At 40.4% G+C, this 23,933-nt stretch overlaps 1 protein-coding gene across 3 annotated transcripts; it reads left to right on the plus strand.

Moving 5' to 3' along the window:
- Positions 288-23,921, plus strand: LOC109712958. Of its 3 annotated transcripts, none has more exons than XM_020236804.1 (8): positions 288-755; positions 19,981-20,222; positions 20,343-20,465; positions 20,858-20,974; positions 21,081-21,263; positions 21,794-21,935; positions 22,825-22,987; positions 23,589-23,921. In XM_020236804.1, exons 1-8 carry the CDS (start codon positions 344-346, stop codon positions 23,650-23,652), a joined length of 1,446 nt encoding a protein of 481 aa, XP_020092393.1. In that variant the 5' UTR covers positions 288-343; the 3' UTR covers positions 23,653-23,921. The 3 variants fall into 3 exon arrangements, with proteins under 3 accessions (XP_020092393.1, XP_020092404.1, XP_020092414.1); XM_020236815.1 differs by having other exon boundaries at positions 23,106-23,862; XM_020236825.1 differs by having other exon boundaries at positions 289-755; positions 23,102-23,862.

Genomic DNA, 23,933 nt, shown 5'->3' on the forward strand with positions numbered 1-23,933 from the left:
GTGGACACTCCCTCTCTTTGGCCCTCGTGGACCCCGCAACCCACGCACCTCAAGACCCGCGATTTTTTTTAGGCTCCGGCGCAGACCCCGCGCCTCCGCCCGCTCAAGCGGCGCCCGCGCCTCGCCCCGCGGCGCCAACGCCGGAGCCCACCCCGCGCCCGCGCCATCGCCCCCCTGCGCCCGCTCCTCCGGCGCCCCGCGCCCCGCGGGCGCCCCCCGCGCTCGCCGCCTGCTCGGCGCCCGCCCCCGCCTGCTCCCCGCCTCGCCTCGCTGCCGACACGACGATTTTTTTTTTTTCTTCCTGCGTGTTTTTTCTAATTACTTTTTTTTTTTTGCGGGGGCGATGTACGCTGCTTCCCCTTCCCTCTTATGGATTTGGCCTCCGAAGCCCTCGTCACCTCTCACCATCTCTACCTTCTCCTCCTCCTTCGCCGCCGCTCGCCGGAGGCGGAGCGGGAGCAGCGGGAAGAGCAGGCCCAGGTTCTGCATGGAACCTTCTTCTTCTTCGTCTTCTTCTTATTCTTCTTCTTCTTTTTCGGTTGAGTCCAAGGGTGATTTGGAGCTCTCGGCGGAGAAGAAGGGGATGATCTCCGACAAAGGTGTGGGAATCGAAGGGTCTGGCGCCCTCGATCAGAGGGTGGTTTTAGGGTTGGGTTCGAAGCGGTTCGGGAGGCGTCCGCTGTGGAAGAGGATTTTCTTCGCGTCGAAGAAGGTTAGGAGCATCATCTTGCTTAACGTCCTCACCGTCATCTATGGTATGCCATCTCCATCTCTCCAATTTTGTGTATCAATATTTATTGAAATGGATTTTAGGGTTTCACTCTACTTGTTAGATTTTTTCGTTGTGAATTAATACAAAAATTTGGTTGGTTTACATTTGTTTAGACTTGAATTCAACTTCGGTTCATGGTGCTTGAAGAAAAATTAAAATAAAAATATGTGGAGACCTCCTTACTGATAGCGCATGCATTCAGGAATGGCCCCCTCAACTTTAGTTTTTTCAATTCACGCCTCCTGATATTTTATTTTATTTTATTTTTTTGAATTGAGTGATTTTAGTGATTAAATTAGCAATTTTATTGAACTAATCAGTGATTTTATCAAATTTAATAGTTTTAATCACAGTTTATCAAATGAAACTGAAACCAAGGATTAAAGTGCCCATCAGCACGGGCCGTATCCACCGTGCTGTTTTGTGCCAGCAAGATATCAACACGATAAAGCCCTTGTGCCGATGGCACAATTCAAAACCTTCTATTCTTGAAATTAGTAAGTAATTTTCTTAATAAAGTTCAAAAGATTTGATAAAAATACATAATAAATAATAATTGGCATAATTTGTTGCTAAAGAAAATAAATATTTCATACCATTATGTGTCGGCACACCGCACACATATATATTTTATGACCGGCACGCATCGGCAAGGTTCGGTACGCACCGTGCCGTACCGTGCCGGCAAGTTTCCGGCACCACCCCGTTCCACGACGCGTAAATTCTTGACTGAAACAAATAAAGGCTAGTGGCTGATAGACTAATAATAAGTTAAGGGGGCGTGAATCAAGAAAAGTAAAGCTGAGGGAACTATTTCAAAATGTCCTAGAATTGAGGAAGTTTTCATACATTTTTACCAAAATTACTTATTAGAAGTTTTACCCAGGATTTATATGCTAAATCATGGTGAAGAATAAGAGCTTAAATTGTGGATAACATTGTGGTCAGACCGTCAGAGAGAGTTTGTGGCTCTTTCTTTACACGCAAGAACATCTTACCATTACTTCTTACAGAAACCGGCGAAAAAAAGGGGGAAATCTTACCTGCTGTCATGCCAGCGAATACGGTTGTCTAACTTATAGGCAACCTTAACTAGTACAACGGGAAATCGTGCAGCTTGAAATAACAGAGATTCTGGCTAACAGTATTGTACGACTAACAGTATCCGGTACAAACATGAGAATCTGACTGATAGTATTGTATGGCTAACATGCTGTTCACCTCCTAAATATACTGTGTCAGGTACTTATCCCCAAAATGAAAAAATATTACACATTTAGCCCACTGGATGATATAGTAATTGTACCCAAGGGTTGATGTTATAGAACATTTGTCAAATGACCAACTTGGTGTAGAATAAAAGTTTTGTTGGCATCGACCTGCGTGCGCGCAATCATTGCATCATCTAGGAAGGTTAAATGTATATTTTCTTAATTGTGGTTATGTGACAAATACGATGTATCTAGGGTAGTGCATTTTAGCCATATTGTAAAGAAAAGTGAGATTGTCCTACTATCATGTCTACACTTCTATATCTAAATATCGGTAAGCAGGGATTCAAGTATAGTTGATCTTGTAATGATCTAACTATGTGTTGGAGAAAATGTAACCATGCATGATTATTTTGTTTGAGTGGTTGAAAAAGCATTGGACTTGTGCAGGAGAGATTCTCATGCCTATTGATGACTACCGTAGTAGTCACTATGTGAATATGGTGAGCATGCCTCGCCCCTGAAAGTATTTTGCTCATATAGATGGCAACCGAAATCTTTCAAAATTAAAAGAATCTTACTTGAACCGTTAGTCCACTTCAATCAGCCATTTAAACCCCAATAGTTCGTTTAGTTTTCTATAATAGCACATGGCTGTAATGTGACGTTTCGTTGTTTGTGTCAAGCCTCAGGGCCTTTTTTGTAAATCCTTTCTCGATGTGAAAACAAAGTTTAGCGAAAATCGTACTTTTTGTTTGAAATTAGAAGCCCGCCTAGACATGTAGAGATTTGCCACATGAACAGAGTCTTCTCTATACAAACGGACAGAGTTTTTTCTATACATACAGGGCATAGGAGCACAATTTACATTATACAATCACATAACCAACCACCACATACAACATATGCATTACCACATCTTCTAAACTAACTACAACATGTAGAGGGAGAGAAACAAATATAACATTTTGAAAACCAAAGTCATTTACCATGAGAAAAACTAAAATCAAGCTAAATCCCAAAACTTCGAGGTTATATCTCATTACGAAAACATAGCTACATCACGATATCAAAAGTGGTAAATGAAGTGTTTCGAAGTTTTATAACTCGAGGTTCTTAAAGTAGGTTAAAAAATGAGTGAAGCTACCAAGGTTCTTTCTACCACAACTTCACATAGCGTCTCGATCGACACCACCCACCTCATCTGTAAAAAAAGATGGTAAGAAATATATAAGGCTAAATTACAGAAAACTCTCTTGTAATAACCCGCTTTTTCACTTTCCCTTCCTGACATTTAAAAACCTACACTTTGCCCCCCTGTAAAATAAAAAATGTGTACTTCACCTCCTACCGTTAGGGTTCCGTTAAAAAATATATTTTTATGCCGAAAATACCCCTCCGCCATCTCCCTGTTGCTTCGTCTCCCTCCGGTTCGCCACCTCGCCGCCGCCTCGCCGCCTCGCCGCCTAGCCGCCTCGCCGTCCTCCACTGCCTCGGCCTTACCCACATCCCCTTTGCCGTCCTTTGCCGCCTCGCCTTCGCCTTCTTTGCCCTTCTCCTACTGTCGCCCACCTCAGTTTCTCCTACTGTCGCCGAAATCGAGGGCGGCGAGGGTGCAGGAGGAGAAGGGGAGCAGGTGGAGAAGGAAATGGAGAGAAATCGCGGCCGATTGAGGTGGGAATCGCGGCCGAACGAAGGGGCGGCTGAGGAAGAAAGGGAAGAAGACGACAATGGCGAGGGGCAAAATGGTCATTTTACACACCGTAACCCCCCTGTGAACATTTTTCATTTTACAGGGGGGCAAAGTGTAGGTTTTTAAATGTCAGGGGGGAAAAATGAAAAAGCGGGTTATTACAGGGGGGTTTTCTGTAATTTGGCCAATATATAAATATGTTTTCTAGTGGGTACAACAAACCGCAGAGTGCAAGTTGCACTCACCGGTTAACAAAAATGTAAAAGCAGTTAATGATATGATAACCAATTATAGTATGATAAGAGTAAGCGAGTAAGGAGCATATATGTCAATAAGTAAGGAATGCAACTACTGTAATCAAATCAAAATGCAAAGTATGCCCAGTGTCAACGGGATGATTAGTCTAACAAATAATCCAATCCATAATCGCTATGGTGGTCTATAGATTTCAGGCAAAAGCCACACCTACATGAACCCGAATTGACTGGTGTATGTGAATGTGAATTGAGTGTTGATGGATTTTGCTGTATGCTCAAGTAACTAAACTGCGACGAAAAGCCGCAAAAACTCACGAGGAGCAATCTGCCAACCAATAAGGTCAACCACAAAGCTCACAAGGAGCAGTTTGTCGACCAAGAAGGTTAAATCTCATGATAGTATCCAGTCGACCACAAGGTTGATCATATGTCATGTTCGTAATCTAGTGCAATCGACCGCAAGGTCAAAGTCAACTAGAGGGTACCGCGTATCATCCAACTCTACTCTATACGTCATATATTGTGACACCTCGCTTCTTAGGAGGTCCACCTATCGTAGAACTACTATAGCCCTAGCATGCTTACCCTACTTAATCTCTTTGGCCTAACCATCACAAAAAATGCTATAGCCGGTTTGAAACACAAGCACTGGGCAATGCGAGACTCGTTTCGCTAGCCTTGTCATTCAGACTTTGCTTTAACCTATCATTTCTAGACCTTGGTTTAGTTGTCATTGAGACCCTGACTTAGCCGAGACTCATCTCACACTTTCGGCTGGTGATTGGTTTTGATACCATCTGTGATGCTTTCCTTTCCAAGGAGGGTCACCCATCTTAGCACTACTTTAGCGTGAGCGTGCTTAACCCTCTTAACCTAGTGGGCTTAGGCATCGTCGAAAATATTATAGCCGGGTTAAGAGGTTGAGTCCTATTATAACTTATACATAAAGCGATTACAAATCCTTGGGGGTGTCATATTTCTTTCCCCTTTGAGCCTTGACATCCGCGTCATGCTCGAGCACACTCACAAGTATCAGGCGATGTGAGACTCGTCTCGCTAGCCTTGCCATTTAGACTCCTGGCTTAGCCCATCATTTCTCCCTTTTTAGGAAGGTCACCTATATTAGAATTACTTTAGCCCTAGCATGCTTAACCTTTTTAATCTCTTGGGCCTAGCCATCGTCCAAAATGCTATAGCCGAGTCAAGAGGTTAGCCCTATTATATCGTATATATAGGACAATTCCAAATCCTATGGGTGTCACATATATCCAACAATGATAATGTCCATACATGATAATCTTGAACATAGAAAGATAAACGATAGTAAGCTGATATGTAGAGTAATCTATACCTATACATGAATTCTCATAGCTAAATCCACATGGATGTACCACCTTTATTTGAGGGTGGTGGGACCCACTATTATTTTTAAATTTTTTTTTCTATTCTCTTAAGTTAGTAAAACTATTTTCTCTCTCACAACCACCTTTTTCAATCCTCTTTCTCTTTTTTTTCTTCCTCCCATCTCTTATTTTTTTAATCTTTGGAACCAACAAAGATGTCTCTCCCTTTTCCCTTACCTCACGTACAGCGCGGTTTTGGATCTCTCAACTTATGATTTTAGGTTTTCTTTTTTCTCTCCCTTTTTTTTTTTGTCGCTGACCGTTCAGAGCCCTTCAGCCCCCATATGCTTCTCCTCAAGCGTCCTCAACATGGACGACTTGCTGTACCGTCACCGACTGCTTTATTCTCAACAATTATGGGATATCTATATTTTTATATTCTCATTTTTTTCTATAATTTTTTAAATTATCTACCTGTCGCATCGAGCAGGTTATTTCACTAGTTAAGCATGAAAGATGTCATAATAACCAATATAAACCGCTCTATCAATCAAGTATCATTCAGTAACATGTTATAACAATAATTAAAGCCGAAAGGTAGAGCAAGTAATATGAATAGAAAGGAAGGAGGTAAAATTGATCTACTTAATAAAATACATGATAGAAGCATAATGTGAGTAACTGAGTAGAATATCACTTTACCGACTTCGAATCAAAGTATCCATCTATGCTCGAGTAAATCGGAGTCCACAACTCCACCAAGTCCTCTAGGTGTCACGTTAAACTTGATATAATCAGTGAGTGCCATAATAAGCCACTATGTGTTTATAACACCAACAGTTACGCTTATACTGTAGTAACCGCACCGAAATGCATCATGATATACTCCGACAACAATCCGCAACACTAAGTTGCAACACGAATCGGTGCGATTGGAGTCAAAACAACTCCCGAACAACAAGCCGACAATAATCTGTGACACTAAGTTGCCAACAACATGAATCGGTGCGATTGGAACATTGGTTTCTTTAACCGATTTTCGAACCTCGCCCAATCCGTCTCCTAACTCACAGAGACTTTCCATCAGCCTTTGGAGTGTTCCGAGCCATGCCGTAGGTCTCCTTAGACCATTCGCTGTCCCAAGACACTAATTTAGGTGTTGGAATAGCCACATGGAGGGTGCGCGTCGACGGAAACGCTAGCCCTGAAACTAGGTCGCAACAGGTTCCTGTGTAAGCCGATTTTGGTGTAGGAACCAGCAGGACATAGGAATATTCACGCTGCTGGTTTCGACCAGCGAGGGCCCTTCGGAACACATCTCGCGAGTTCCGGAGTTCAAGTGCACAACCAGTGTGCCGAAACAATTGAATTTTCATCTTGATAAGTCCCAAAGTTGCCATTTTTGGCATCGGGACAGCAAACAACTACATGATTGCTCCCAAGGGTCTTTCCCACTTGGAATGCGAGTAAAATGAAGCTCTGGCCACCAACAAATATGGCTGCATGCTCCTAACCCAACGGTTTGGCCCAAAAGGGTACAGTTCGGTATTTCGGACATTGTTTCAGTGTCGGAATGCGCACACAACCCTCGTTCAGCCCCACTTTGTTAGGAGTGTCGGGATAGCAAGCATTCACCGGTGCCAATCCGCGACCAATGACAATCATAAATCTGCCTCCACAGTCTCGAACTGTGTCAATTTCAGCACAGGGACAACACACACGTATTCATTAGTTCTGGAAGACTTCAGCTTCACAGAAAGCAACCACAAGGGCCAAAAACTCATCCTAGGCCAGTATGAAGCTCGAGCAAGCCACAAAGTCGTCCATGACACAATATAGTGCATTCGTAACATCAACTTCGTTTACCATTTCCCGAGATCGACTCAGTCGTTGCATAAACTCATCGGGGTACCACTACCATCCACGAAGTGTTTTGAATCACACTAAGCACTTCATGCTCCATCCGCTGTCCCGTAATGCACTACTTTAGATGTCGGCAGAGATTCAATCACGCCTTTGTTCATGACGACATACCCTGGACTTTCTCCGCTATGAGTCTTCATGACTTATCTGAGGTTTGGTATTTTGATATTGGTGTGTCATATCATATGACATCACATTCGAGTATACTATCATATTCCAAGCCTTATTCTGGGACAGATAAAATTTTGTTGGTACTGATAATCTCGTTTTAATTACTCATACTAGTGAAACAAGTTTGAATGCTCCTTTCAGGCCTTTCAATCTTAAAAATAGCCTTTTCATCCTAGCTATTGAAAGAAATCTCCTTTTAGTTTTGAAAATTTTGTTATTACAATTACTTTTTTTTTTTTGAATTTGACTCGACCTGGTTTTGTCTAAAGGATAAGGAAACTGGGAAGGAGCTCCTTCGATGTAGTAATTTGGGAATGGTTGTTTACTCTTTTTCTTCAAAGGTTGCATGTATAGGGAATAAGTCAAAGATTGCTCCTGCCGCTTCTCATATTAGAATAGTGATCTTTGGCATAGGAGGTTTGCTTATCTAGTTATGATGTTTTGACTAAGTTTATTAAAGAAAATAATGTTCTTAGTGACTCTAAGATTAAATTGTCTTTTTGCAATGCTTGTAATGGTTGCAAACACATGCGATGTCCTTTTAATAAGGGTGCGTTTGGTTCCTCGTAAAATCACCCTGGAAATTTTTCTTTGGTTGAAAAGTGAAATTCTCGTGTTTGGTGGCTCGTAAAATTTTTTTACAGATTCTTGGAAAAATGAGGGTTTTCGTTTTCCGCTCGAATCCAGCGGAAAACGAAAACGTGCGGCGTTGCGCACGCCGCGTGGAAGAAGAAAAGGCGCGGTCCACGAGGTCCACAGTGCCTCGTGGACCGCATGAGNTGATCCATTCACCGTGTCCAATACAAATCTCTGGACACGGTGATCGATTCACCGTGTCCAATGCAAATGTACTCTTTCGGTTAAGTCCGTGTCCGAATACAAGTAGTCAGGCCGTGATTGGCCAAAAATGGAAGTGAAGGACACGTTGATTCGTTCACCGTGTCTAAACACGGTAAACAGTTCACCGTGTTTAGACACGGTGAATGAATCACCGTGTCTAATGCAATACTAACGCTCCGCGTGTGGCGAGACCACAATGGACACGGTGATTCGTTCACCGTGTTTAGACACGGTGAACCAATCACAGTGTTCAACTTGCGTACCTGGCCCAGGCCCTGCCCGCGTGGCGCTGACGTGGCGCTGGCGTGGCAGGGCCAGGGCCATTTTTGCAAATAAATTTTACATGGGGCTAGTTTTGCAAATAAAATTTGTCAGGGGGCTATTTGCAAAAAAAGCCCAATTTATTTTCCTTCGAAAAATTTTTTTTCCACCGAAAATTTTTTTTCCGCAGTTTTACGTGGAACCAAACAGCCCCTAAATTTGATTCTCGATCTACTTCTCCTTTCCAACTTAACATTTTGATGTTTGGCAGTCTCTCGTTAGTTCTATTTCTGGATATAAATATTATATTCTGTTTGCTTTTGACTTTTTTTGTTACTCATGAACACATCTTTTAGATTATAATCATGTAAGTTTTTGAAAAGTTCGTGGAGTTTAAAGCCCTAATTGAGAATATTTTCATCAATAAATTAAAATTTTCCAGTTTGAAGGAGCGAAGGAGTATATTAATGAAAAAAATTCTGATTTATTTCGTCACAATGGCATAGTCCATAGGGTTTCCTCTCCGCACACACCACAATATAATGGTGTTGTTGAAAGGAAGCACAAACATCTAGTTAATGTGGTTAGGAGCATCTTGTTTTATTATTGCATACCTGGTGGTTATTGGGTTGGTGTGATTGTAAATGCTATTTTTCTTGTAAATCGGTCCCCCTCTCTGTCTGTAGTTAGAGGCAAATCACCATATGAGATCTTGTATAAGACTTGCAAGTTTTGAAGGTATTTGAGTGTGATGCAGGGAAAAGAGTTTAGAAATCCATAATGCAATTTATGCAAACAAATGTTTCAAGTTGAATGCAAAATCCAAGTTGATTGAGAACTTTCTAATGCAACTATCTGTGTGGACACAATGGGACTTAAAACACATGCAGAAAAAAATAATTTATGAATGAAAATTATAAACGATGTGATAAAAATCTGATAGATTGAAGTTCAAATTGAAAATTGAGATAGGAAATTGTACCATTTAGGAATATGCAACCGAAATTAGCGAACACAAACGTTACACAGGAGCTGTCAAATTCCTATTGTTCAATTCAACGCCATCTCTGTCGAAACACCATCTGTCGGAGGAGTGGAATGGTCTTAGGAAAAGAGAAGAGAGAAAAGAAAGGAAAAAAAAAGAGATTGAGCAAATTAGGGTTAGGGAAAATATTGTGACAGGGAGGAAGATAACGAGGAAACTATTGTAAGCGGAATTAGTGAACACAAGTGCTACACAGGAGCTGTCAAATTCCCATCGATCAATCCAACGCCGTCTCTGCCGAAACACCATCTGTGGAGGAGCGGAATAGTCTTAGGAAAAGAGAAGAGAAAGAAAAGAAGGGAAAACATAGAGATTGAACGAATTATGGTTAGGAAAAATATTGTGACAAAGAGGAAGATAACAATAGATCCTAATGACGAATCAATTGGGAAAGATTTTGCGAGCACGACTTCGATCTACAAATTGAGGATTTGAAGGAGGAAATCGATGTCACAAATGAAGGCGAAGAAGCATAGTCGAGGCAATTGTATAGGTTGAGGACGAAGGCGGCGGCTAGGGTGTGGCAGAGCCTCTTGATGGCCACGGGAGGGTGGAGAGACGACTTGAAGGTTGCTTCGATCAGCGCCTTGGGGGGTCCGCCAAGGATAGGACCCGCTAAGGGTCGCGTTTCCTCCCAGCAGCGATGGAACGATTCCTTGAGCTTTTTTTTTCCCTTTAGATATTGATCTCTCAGAAACTAAATGGATGGCGCTTTCGCGGGTTTGAACCTATTAAGGAAAATGATCCATTAGGCTTATCTCCCTCATTTCTTACATGAACGATGTTGGAATCTAGCAAATAAGTATTCAAATCGAAGAGAAAAGGAAGCAGAATAATGGGAAGGGACTTACTCCCTACGGACTCGCTTCGGATGATGCTAAAAACTAAAGGGAAATATGAGAGAACACATCCCAACAAATAGTAGAATTTTTACATCTCAACAGATTGTCAAGGTCATATTTATAAAGTTTCCTCCTAATAACTCAAAACAGTCCAATAAAAATTCTTATCCAAAACACAAATATTCCAATAAATCTAAAAAAATCTAAAACAAAAAATAACGACTGAAATTTCTAAACCTATCCAAAACTATGCAAAACCGACTCGAACTCAAGTCGCATCATATCAAATAATGATGCGATCGTGTCATCAAGCTAGATATGTGACAACGCCATATAGTCCGAAATGGAGCCGGGTCTGCATTAGAGTGTGTGCGCTATTCCAATCTACAAGACATCACATCACAAGCTCTCATCGATCTTTGCCTTGTGTTTATCTGGTTTGTCAGACAGACAAAGGATTTAGATGCCTATACTGAAGCACAGGTAAGGTATAAATCTCTTGTCATGTTACCTTCATTTAAAATAATTTTTTCCTCTTCATGTCTTTACAAATTCTAATGATCATTTGATTCCACTCGCTCCTATTCGAACTCAAAATGTTTCAAGATTACTTATCAAATCCTTCTCTGTTAGGAAGCGATCTTTCCACTCTAGAAGTAATCTGTGGTTTTGATTTCTTTTTCCCTGAGCAGTCAGGATTGCCTATTGCAACCCCCAATTTAGTTTCATCAATTTTTGAGTCTGTTTGAGAACCTCTACCACTAAAAATTTGGATATTTTATTGGTTCAAACTGAAACAAATGCCTTTATTGGTGGTTCAAATGAGTTTCCTGTTATACCAGATGACCTAAATTAGCTGTTCTTGTTGTTGAACCCTCTTTGGTCCGAACTGACTCTTTATTACCCATCTATGTCGAACCACCACGTTCTCCAGCCGAACCAACCGAACCACCACCTTCTCCGGTCGAGCTTGATCCTTCTTTTTTCTGTCCAATTGTCGAGCTTGATCCTTTTTTTTCCTGTCCTATTTGCACCCACACTATGCTCACCCATCCATGATCTGATGGTATGATAACTCGTCCTTTTTAACCTCTTTGCAGTCTACTCTTTCTGTTGAGTCTAACTCTTTCTCTGAAGCGTTTCAGGATGTAGGTTGGTATCAGGCCGTGGTTGAGGAATCTGATGTGCTTCGTTCGAACTCCACCTGGGATCTTGTACTACTATCTCCTTCTGCTAATCTCATTAGGTGTCGATGGTTCTACAAAGTCAAGCGAAAAGCTGATGGTTCACTGGAGCTTAGAAAAGCCCGTATTGTTGCATAGGGCTATAAACAACAACAAGAGATTGACTCTAACGAATCCTTCTCCCTGTTGTCAAACCTACTTCAATCCGAATAGTTATTTCTGTCGCTCTTTCCTTCGAATGGACTCTTTATAAGCCTGATGTGAAGAATGCCTTTCTTCATGGGGTTCTCAATAAAGAAGTGTGCATGAAGCAACCGCCGGGTTTTGCTCATGCATCATTTCCTCATCATGTTTGCAAGCTCTGCAAAGCCATTTATGGTTTTAAACAGGCGTATCATGCTTGGTTTTAGAGGTTCACATCTTCCTTATCTAAACTTGGTTTATTGGGAGCGCTGTCGATTCCTCCACGTTTATCTCTCACATGACTGACGACATTCTTATTTTATTATTATATGTTGATGACATTATTGTGATAGGTAGCTCAACGTCTTTACTGACGTCTTTCATCTCAACTCTCTAGTTTGAGTTTGCGATGAAGGACTTGGGCTCTCTTCACTATTTCCTTGGGGTGGAAGTTTCATACCCTATTTATGGCTTGTGCTTGACACAAGGAAAATATGTTCATAACTTGAGCATGATGGAATGCTTTCTTGCAAGCCTGTTTCCATACCACTTTCATTGATGTCTCATTTGTCAGTTCATAAGGGTCGCTCTCTCAATGATTCCTATAATTATTTGACACCTTCCCTGAAGTTGATGGGTGAAGTCATTAGTCACTTAATAAATGTTCGTTTTGAAATAAGTGTCCCTTCGTTTTTCGATAAATTGCCTTTTCGTTTTCTAAAAATAAGTTATGGTAGTCTAGAATTGTGTCTTTTAGTATTCCTAAAAGTGTCTTTTAGTTTCTTAATGAAATTAAAGAGTGCATTAATGTATAGAGAAGTTGAAATGGCATTTGAGAGCCTGTAAATATGTAATAATTTTATAATGAAAAAAAAGTCAAGTTGAATTGAAGTTTCTACTTTTATTTGAGAAGAAGGATTTTTTCTTGCTCCTATCTCTTAGGTGGATTTCCTGTGAGAGACGAGTGTTGCTCAACTATTGTGTTGGTGGATTCTGCATAGTGGTGTGTTCGAGTTCGACGTAGTGGATTCTACGACGAGTTGAGTGTTTATCGAGTTGTGCTTGTTCTATTTTTGCATCCTCTCTAAGTCCCGGTGTTAGATTGGTATCAGAGCCCTAGGTTCAAGATGGCTAACAATCGAAGGCGTGGTTTGCGCGTGGAGGATCCGCAACTCGTGAGCGTGATTTGTAGGATGTTGAGAGGGAAGAGGACTTATGGAGACAATTGCGACTTCTTGGGTAGCGACTTGCTCGCTTTCAAGTTTTGGAACATGGCGACTCTTGTAATGGTTTAGAGCAAGACGACGAGGAGAATATTAACCCATTTCCTAATACTCGTAGATGAGCACCTAGTGAGGAAGTTCTCTACATCGACAAACTCAGAGGAACACTGAGTTCCGCCGAGACCTCGGCATCAAAGTTAATATTTCTAAGTTCGAAGAAAGGATGCAACATGATGAGTTCATTGATTGGCTTCACACTGTAGAGCAGTTCTTTGAATATGAAGATGTATCCCAGCATTACAAAATAAAGCTTGTGGCCATCAAGCTTAAAAAGCATGCGTCTATTTGGTGGGAGCAACTCAAAGTTCGACGAGCTCACGAAGGAAAATAAAAAATACAAACTTGGGAGAAAATAAAGAAAGAACTCAAGAAGCTTTTACCGGAACACTATATGCAAGATGCTTTTCTCAAGTTTCACCGTCTGAAACAAGAGAATCGCTTTATTGAGGAGTACTCGGGGGAGTTTGATCATCTTATGATACGGTGTGGCACTTACGAACCGGCGGAGCAAACCATCGCTTGTTACTTTGGTGGGCTTCAGCGTGAGATTTCGACATTGTCGACCTTCAACCTTATTGGATATATAACGACGTCTACAAGCTTGCGATTAAGGCGGAGAGGCAACTCAAGGCAAAGGAGGTGCGTCGAGCATCAAGTGCCAGTGGTAATCGATCCATAGCCCGTGAGAATATTTCCAACCGGGGGAGTGCTTATGAAACTTCTAAGTCCATATCCCAAAAGTCTCATCCAAAGCGAGAGGCGGTGACTATTCCTAGTCGTCCTTGTTCTTCAAATTCCAACCTGTGATGATGCTACAAATATCAAGGCCTCGGGCACATTGCCTCCGAATGCCCGAATAGGAGAATTATTACTCTCTTGGAGTAGACTCTTGATGAAGAGAAAGGTCTCGAAACTACATCACCCATGTATGATGAAGTAGAAAAGGAAGATGAAGTCACTTATGGTGACGGAGGTGAGGCTCTTGTCATTCGGCGAGCCTTAAGTGCTACACCTGCTAAGGAAGATGATTGGCTTCGCAACAATATTTTTCACACAGTGCACTTCCTATGGCAAGATATGTAATGTTATTATAGATGGGGGTAGTTGCGAAAAGGGTAAATTGCATTGCTACCCCCTTAACTTTTGGCGAAGTTTCACTTTACCCCTCGAACTTCTAAAATAGACATCTAACCCCCTAAACTCTAATATTTCGTTCATGTTACCCCTTCCGTCAGTTTTCCGTCAAGCTTCGTTAACCGGAAACTGACGGAAGGGGTAAAACGAATGAAATATTAGAGTTTAGGGTGTTAGATGTCTATTTTAGGAGTCTGGGGAGTTAAGTGAAACTCGCCAAAAGTTCAGAGGGTAACAATACAATTTACCCAAATTTTTACTATAAATTATTTTTATATTTTTATATTAAAAATTTCTAATTGGCTGAAATGAAGTACCAAAATTTTATTTAAGTGTATTTTATAGAACAATGCTTCTAAAGATAAAAGGGACAAACAAGTACTACAGAAAATTAACTGAGAATTAAAATCTCTATATCTGAGTGAGGACACCTATTGTAAATCAACCATATTAGCGAGTACACCAGGATAGTAGAGTGTTCGAACATTGTAGGTAGTTAGTATCGCTCTTTTTTTTATCTTTAAGCCACTCTAATTCATTTCTTTCACTTTTATTTTATTACAATAAAATGTGGGATAAATTATGGTATGATTTATTTTAGGATAAAAAATATATATAAATTCAGAATCAAACATGATCACTAACTTGAGGATTAGTAGCCAATTCATAAGTAATATATTATAATAAAATAATTTATAGTCAAGAGTCCCCTACGGAGTAAATTGCACTACTACCTCCTGAACTTTTGGCGAGTTTCACTTAACCCCCCAAACTCCTAAAATTGACATCTAACACCCTAAACTCTAATATTTCATTCGTTTTACCCCTTCCGTCAGTTTCCGGTTAACGGAACTTGACGGAAAATTGACGGAAGGGATAACATGAACAAAATATTAGAGTTTAGGGGGTTAGATGCCCATTTTAGGAGTTCGAGGGGTAAAGTGAAACTTCGCCAAAAGTTCAGAGGGTAACAGTGCAATTTACCCGTTGCGAAAATATGGTTTCTACTACTATGGTAGAGAAGTTACAGCTTCGTGTAGAGAAACATCTCAAACCGTATAAGCTCTGTTGGCTTAAGAAAGGAAATGATGTGAAAGTGGAAAAAAGATGGTTAGTTGACTTCTCTATTGGTAAAAATTATAAAGATGAGGTGTGGTGTTATGTCATCCTTATGGATGCACGTCACTTACTTCTTGGACGTCTTTGGCAGAATGATAGGAAAGTCATATATGATGGCTTTAAGAATACTTACACCGTTACCAAGGATGGCATAAAGTCACACTAGGTCTTTCCAAACCTGAGCATTTATCCAATCTTTCTACAGAAGAGGATAAAAGTTTATGTTCTAAATCATTATTTCTTAAAGTTGTCAGAATCCTCCGAGGTCTATGCTTTGCTCCTCATAGAGGAAAATAAAATAGAGAATGCAATACCTCCTATCATTGTCCCCCTTATTCTTTAGTTTAAAGATGTAATTTCCGAGGAGATTCCACCTGGTCTTCCACCTATGCGGGACATCCAACATTGCATTGATCTTGTGTCGGGCGCCGCTATCCCCATTAAGGCAGCATATCGAATGAGTTCTAAGGAGAATGAAGAGCTACAACAACAAGTTGAAGAGCTTATTTGAAAGGATTTGGTGCGAGAAAGTATGAGCTCTTGTGTAGTGCTGGTGCTACTAGTGCCAAAGAAGGATGGATCTTTGCGCATGTGTGTGGATAGTAGAGAGGTCAACAAAATCACTATTAAGTACCGCTTTCCTATTCCACGTCGCGATGATCTTCTTGACCAACTTCATGGTGCCTCGGTCTTCTCCTAAGTTGATCTAAGGAGTGGCTACCATCAAATCCGTATGCGCCCCGGTGATGAATGGAAAACGGCTTTCAAGACTTGTGACGAAGTTTACGAGTGGATGGTCATGCCATTCGGCCTTTCATATGCTCCAAGCACTTTTATGCGGCTCATGAATCATGTATCCAAACCCTTTATTGGCAAGTTTCTTGTTATTTACTTTGATGATATATTGATCTATAATAAAAGCATAGAGGAGCATATAACACATCTTCGGCAAGTAATAAATGCGACTTTGTGACAAATAGCCTAGTCTTTTTGGGCGATGTTGTCTCGGCCGAAGGTATCAAGATTGATCTAGCAAAGGATAAGGCCATTGTTACGTGGCCCGAACCTACTTCAGTTCTGGACATTCGAAGCTTTTATGGCCTTGCTTCTTTCTACCAGCGCTTCATCAGAGGGTTTAGCACCATCATCACCCCCATCACTGATTGCTTGAAAGGAGGATCTTTCAAATGGACTGATAATGCAAAGAAGAGTTTTGAGCTTCTCAAAACAAGGATGATAGAAGCGCCTCTTCTTACGCTCCCTGACTTTTGACAAATTGTTTGAAGTGGAGTACGACGCCTCAAATGTAGGAATCAGTGCGGTGCTTAGCCAAGAAGGAAAACCTCTTGCCTTCTTTAGTGAAAAGTTGAATAATTCTCGACAAAATTATTCTACCAATGACAAAGAGTTTTATACTATCGTTCGAGCTTTGGAGCATTGGCGCCACTATCATATTTCTAAGGAGTTTGTTCTCTTTACTGATCATGAGGCCTTAAAGTATATTCATGGCCAATACAAACTCAATAGAAGGCATGCTAAATGGGTAGAATTTTTACAAGTTTGTACTTTTCGCATTAAACATAAGGCGGGTAAGCAAAACAAAGTCGCAGATGCCTTGAACCAAAGATATACTTTACTTTCAACCATGCAAGTGCAAGTTTTAGGCTTTGAGGTGCTCAAGGAGCTCTACGAGGATGATTCGTATTTTGGCAAGGTATGGAAAGATTGTTCTAGTGGGTCTCACAGCAAATTTATTCTGCACGACTGCTATTTTTTCAAAGGCAACCTTCTATATATTCCACAATGTTCTCTATGTTATTTCATTATTAAAAAAGCCCATGAGGGAGGACTTAGCGGTCACTTTGGAAGAGACAAGACGGTAGCTCTATTACAAGAGCATTTTTATTGGCCACACCGATATAAAGATGTTTCTAACTATATTGCAAGGTGTACAACTTGTCATATTGCTGAGAGCCATGTTCAAAATACTGGCCTCTACACTCCATTGCCAGTTCCTAATGCACCATGGGACGATGTGAGTCTTGACTTCGTTTTGGGTCTACCACGGACTCAATGACACAAGGACTCTATCATGGTAGTCGTTGATCAGTTCTCCAAAATGGCACATTTTGTTCCATGTGCGAAGATGATGGATGCTACTCACATCGCCGACCTCTACTTCCGGGAGATCGTTAAGCACCATGGCTTTCCAAAGACGATCACTTCTCACCGAGATCCAAAGTTCGTTAGTCATTTTTGGCATACTTTATAGAGAAAGTTGGGCACTACTCTCCAATTTAGCTCTTTTCATCATCTGCAAACTGATGGTCAAACAGAGGCTGTCAACCGAAGCTTGGGTAATATTTTACGAAGTTTAGTAGGCAAGAATATTTGGCAATGGGATCTGGTTTTGTCGCGAGCCGAATTTGCCTACAATCGGTCATCTAGTCAAACAACCGGTGCAAGTCCATTTCAAGTGGTCTATGGTTGCAATCCCATTAGTCTGCTCAACCTCTCTCCTCTCCCTACTAATTCTTTTAGCAGTGATGCTGATGAACAAGCCAAGCACATTAATCAACTACACGAGCGTTCGAGCTCGCATCATTAAGCACAATGAGAAGTATCAAAAGGCGGCCAACAAACATCGGAAACCAGCGCCCTTCGAAGAGGGAGATTTAGTGTGGGTGCATCTTCGTAAAGTGCGCTTTCTACAAAGCCGACATGGCACGCTTAAACGGATAGCAGATGGACCATTCAAAGTCTTAAGAGGATTGGAAACAATGCCTATAAGATCGAGTTGCATGGTGACTACAATGTTTTAGTGACTTTCAATGTTACGGATTTTTCACCGTATTATGAAGACGACCCGCATACTGAACTTGAGGACAAGTTCTTTTCAACCGGGGGAGAATGACACCGTCCTTGAAGTTGATGGGTGAAGCTATTAGTCACTTAATAAATGTTCGTTTTGAAATAAGTGTGTCCATTCGTTTTCCTATAAATTGCCTTTTTGTTTTCTAAAAATGAGTTATGGTAGTCTAGAATTGTATGTCTTTTAGTATTCCTAAAAGTGTCTTTTAGTTTCTCAATGAAATTAAAGAGTGCATTAATGTATAGAGAAGTTGAAAGGTCATTTGAGAGCCTATAAATATATAATAATTTTATAATGAAAGACAAGTCGAGTTGAAGTTTCTATTTTTATTTGAGAAGAAGGATTTCTTTTTGCTCCTATCTCTTAGGTGGATTTCCTGTGAGAAAAGAGTGTTGCTCAACCATTGTGTTGCAGGATTCCACATAGTGGTGAGTGTGCTTGAGTTCAACGTGGTGGATTCTACGGCGAGTCGAGTGTTTATCGAGTTGTGCTTGTTCTATTTTTGCATCCCCTCTAGGTCCCGGCATCATTATTAGCAGATAGTTGGGGCTTTACAATACCTTACCTTCACTTGGCCTGATATCTCATATTCTGGAAATTTGGTTGCACAATTTCTGCATGCACCTTGTAACCTTATCTATTCCTAGTAAAAAGAATTCTTCGTTATATTCGTGAGATCCTTTCTTATGGACTTCATTTTTATTGATGCACTAATCCCTCTCTTATTGCATATTCTAATGCTGATTGGGCAGATTGTCTTGATATTCGTTGCTTCACCTCCAGTTATTGTTTTTTTTTTTTTGGCTCAAACCCGTTTTCGTGGTCTGTTAAGAAGCAACCCATCATATCTCGCTCAAGCTCCAAAGCTGAATATTGCTCCGTTGCCTTTTACTCTTGCCGAGATTGTCTTGATGCGTCGACTTCTTCGTGATCTTGGTGTGCACTGTCGCAACTGGTTACTATCTACTACGATAATCTTAGTACCATGTAACTTGCCGCCAATCCAGTGTTACATGCGCGCCTAAGTACATTGAACTTGATCATTACTTTCTTTGCGAGAAAGTGCAAAGGGTGATCTCTCATTGTTTCATATATCCTTGGATAAACAGCTTGCTGATATATTCACTAAACTACCCGCTCTCCACTTATCACTTTTGCTCTTCGCATCGATCTTCACTTCCGATTCGAGATGCTGAGATTGCGGGGTGTTGTTAGAGTAATTAGCGCATCTATATTTGAAATGATTAAAATTAGTCCATATTAGTCAATATTTGTTACTATTTTGTTATTGATCCAGTTACATGACAATTGACCTGTACCTTATATACACCTGTAGCTATTATATAATGCAAAACCCTAGAGGGATGCGGCAGTGGCTTTTATCCAAACTTTTACCACATCTCCCTCGCTTTGCTTGGAACCCATTCTGAGCAAAGAGACTATAGGAAAGGATCTCGGCTCCATCAAAGTCAAACAGGCCATTACTATGTCCATAAAGTTCCTATGATTTGGGTCGATTATTTAAATTATGTGAATGCTAAAGTTTCCATTTCCTCACAAGCTTTTTTCAAGCCTGCCATCAAAAAAGGCTTCACAAACTTATTTAGTTACATGTTATTAAGTCATTGCTTATATTTGTTTTGACAAGCCTTTCAAGTCATTTTCTATCAATAATTTCAACCTTTTCAGTTTTAGCTGAGGTTCTTTTCATCTTATTTCCGTCATATCTTCTTATAATATTTATAGTTGCTGCAGAACTATTTTAAACATTTTGTTAGAATGAAAATAATTAATAGGCTTTTTTATATCAAGTTTCCTTAGTTCCAATGCATTCTGTGCTCTTTCAGCTAGTGACATCCCAGTCCTAAAGGAGGTTGAAGCAGTTACGGAACCTGCGCTCTTCAACGTGGTGCGCTTCATAGTTTCTGCCATTCCTTTCCCACCATTTGTATTAAAAGGATGTGGGGACCGCCATACACGAACTGCAGGAGTAGAGTTAGGCCTTTGGGTAAGTTTTGGGTATGTTTCTCAAGCCCTTGGATTACTTACATCTGAAGCTGGACGTGCGTCCTTCATTTCGACCTTCACAGTAAGCTTTCGCACTTATCCTCAAATGTGTATGTTAAGACTGATTGACAAATTAAGTTATTTGCCAAAAAAAAAAAGGAAAACAAAAAAGAGTATAATGTACTAGACACATTGTCAACAGGTGATAGTTGTGCCATTAATGGATGGTATGCTTGGGGCAGCAGTGCCAGCTCTAACCTGGTGTGGAGCAATCGTCTCTCTTCTAGGGGTTGCTATGCTGGAATGTGTTGGTTCTCCTCCCTGTGTATGTACCACAATGCTACATGTTTTGAACTTTACATAAGACAGCGTGCTATTTCTGAAGCTATTCCCTCAGGAGTAGAGTAGCATACTAGTAAGTAAAGCTACCAGAGTTGATGCCCTTCCGTGGATATATTAATGTTCGATTCTTACAAGGATGAATCTTTTGCTTGAGAATAACCCCTGCACTTAATAAAAAGAAATGGCATATCTCCTCATTCTTGACCTAACAAGAAGTGTAACTACGAATGCAGTGGTTGATGTTGAACATGTAGGTTACACATTCTGAAGTAATATAGTTGTTGCTAGAACTTTGTACACTTTGTCATGGTGTCTGTACTATTATTATCCATTGTGATCATCTCTATCATCTGCTAACTGTTGTAACTATCAAAGGTTGGTGATGTTCTGAACATCTTGAGCGCGGTGTTTTTTGGGATTCATATGCTTAGGACTGAGCAAATTTCAAGAAGCACAAAAAAGGACAATTTCCTAGCTCTCCTTGGTTTTGAGGTAGATAAAATGATACCTATATGTCCTTTGTTACATCATATTTTCAAATTCCTCTTGCAACTGTTTAAACAACTATAACGCTTATGGTACATTCTTCTGAATTCAGGTCTGTGTTGTGGCTTTGTCATCGGTTGTGTGGTTTTTGATTAAAGATATCTTTAATGACGTGCATCAATTGAGTTTTGCTTCTTGCTCATTGTCCAAATTGTGGGATTTCATGACTTCATTTCCTTGGATACCAGCATTATATACAGGTGTATTTTCCACTGGATTATGCTTGTGGGCAGAGGTCAGTATACTCTGTGCATGCGCACGCGCATGTGCATCCCTCTTTCTTGTGCCTTCTTTCCTTGGGATTTCAGGAGGTCCATTGATTATTTTGGTCAAGGATTTAAGTGTCGTGGCACGGGGTCGTGCCAAAAACTTGCCGGCACGGTATGGCACGGTGCGTGCCGAGCCGTGCCGATGCATGCCGGTCAAAAAAATTCTTGTGTGCCGACACATAATAGTATGAAATATTTATTTTCTTTAGCAACAAAATATTCTAACTATTTATTATGTCTTTTTATCACATCTTTTGAACTTTATTGAGAAAATTATTTAGTAATTTAAAGAATAGAGGGTTTTGAGCTGTGCCATCAGCACGGAGTCTGTATCGTGCCGATATCTTGTTGGCACGGTACGGCACGGTGGATACGGCCCGTGCCGACGGGCACTTAAAACCTTGATTTTGGTCATAGGTTGATCTTTTGATCACCCTGGGAGCTTATGGCTTATTGGACTTCTAACTCAGTACAAAATTGGATTCAAATCATGCAGATGTATGCCATGGGCGATGTGTCAGCAACAGAGACTGCGATAATTTATGGTATGGAGCCACTGTGGGGTGCTTCCTTTGCATGGTTTCTCCTTGATGAAAGATGGGACACAACTACATGGATTGGAGCTGCTCTCGTATTATGTAAGATGCGAGTTGCCATTTTTCTGTTATACTTGGTATACCGCCTCTAAGATCCAACGGAATGGCCTCAAATTGTTGGTTGTACATAGATTCATGGACTAAACCATCACTCCTTGGTATGTCATGGCACATACACTGCTGACACAAGGAGTGTCCTAGCATGCCACCGGCACAAGGCCTCATGCTTGCTCATCATCCTCTTAAATTGTTGTCCTTACGAGAACTGTTTTTTCTTTTCTTTCATTAAAGGGAAGAGGGAAGGTAATCTTTAGGAAAAGGGAAGGTAATCTTTATGTTCTTCATGTGTCTCTACATAATCGTTTGCACTCAAATAATAGGATTTGCCTAGTACTTTTAAAGATTATTTCGGAAATTAATAAAGTTCAACTAAATTGAGAGTTAAAAGTATTGGGAACATGTTCTTTTATTTTTTAATTTCCTAACTTAACTCTTAATTTATTACTCGTGTAATGCAAATCTTGAGATGCTTATATTGGTCCACCAAATAGATCTACAATTACTACTTTTACTAGTTTCATAAAATGTTTTAGAAATTATTCAAATTTATGAAATAATTCCAAAATTAGCTCTCAATTTCATCAATTTGATCCTTTAAAAGTCACAGAAAAGAGTTTGCAGAAGTTTCATACTGTTTTCTTGAAAACATGGAAACAGCTGTTAAACTTTGTACCATTCTGCCTAAAATAATTCTGCTTATCTGCTGTCCTTCTAATGGTTAAAGAACCAGCTTACATCTTTATGAGCTCTTTGGTACCATAACTAGAGCAAAGTATTTCTCTTGTTGTACCTGACGCATAGAAATTTGATGCTTCTCCGTGTTATTTTGTTCAAATTTCATCGCCTTGTAATCTTATCGCCTGCCAAACAGGTGGCAGCCTAACCGTCCAGATCCTCGGATCAGCTCAAGTGAAATCCAACAAGGAAGAGGACAGCAGAAGCAATACTTTAAAATCATCACAGAAGCAAAACTATTTCTCTTTCTCAGCAGTGGTCGTTGATTCTAGAAAGGATGTTGCTCGCCAATTTAAGAGGTAAGTCTATAACTCGTGAACCTCATTGCTAGTATTTCTGCTCCTATTTGTTTCACTTACGTTTGTATGTATTATATTTTATTGTTAATAATTTCCTTTTGTCCACTATAAAAGGCAGGACAAATTGTCATGAGAATTGATTCAGAAGCACATGATTTTAGTAGTCTTGCATAATCGAGCCATACTACCGTATTGCACATAAGAGGTCCTCTACGGGCAGTGGGAAGCGTGCCACATTTAGCGTGCCACATTTTGCTCCATCCGTGCTTCATGCAAATAATACAAGCGATATATGAAAACGAGCAAAACTTGATAAACTAGCTATTACGAGAGGGTTCTATTTGCATCTCAGATGATAAAGAAGTGGTTCTTGAGTATAGGATCATAGTTTTAAGAGCAAATGCAAATTAAAGGCCAACTAGGTGAGCTCACCTTGGCTGGTTCAGCTCTATGCTCGAAGCTGGTGATCTGGCTTTCTTAATTCTCAGAGTCTGAGGCAATAGACCGGGATATTTCCTTGTAGACTGCTGAAGCCAGTAATAAATGGTTATGAACTTTTGAACTTTTGAATGGTTATTTGTGGCTTTTTGCTTGCTTTCAGAGGGGAAATATGGAGTCACCAGACTGTTGTGGAGAGAAGCATGTGGGTCTTAGGAATCCTTTAGTTTGGATATCGTGAGGGGTGGGGTCTGGAAGAAAGTCTTCTCTGTTGCAGTGATTTAATAGTGGTCCTATTTAACTCTGATGTGAGTGTTGTAAAAGTAATTGTGTATCGTAACATCTTGGGCGTAAATTCTACCAATGTCACAAGCTAGCCCACACCATAGCTGGGCCAAAATAGGTCCTAAATAAGATTGCAAATAGACCATTCCGATTGTGTAATCTTAAATTTTATTACTATAGTAAAATTAAACTACTAGAGGATTCTATCCAAGTACTTGGATTT

The sequence above is a fragment of the Ananas comosus genome, linkage group 1 (genome assembly GCF_001540865.1).
Source record: "Ananas comosus cultivar F153 linkage group 1, ASM154086v1, whole genome shotgun sequence".
NCBI classification, from domain to species: Eukaryota; Viridiplantae; Streptophyta; class Magnoliopsida; order Poales; family Bromeliaceae; genus Ananas; species Ananas comosus.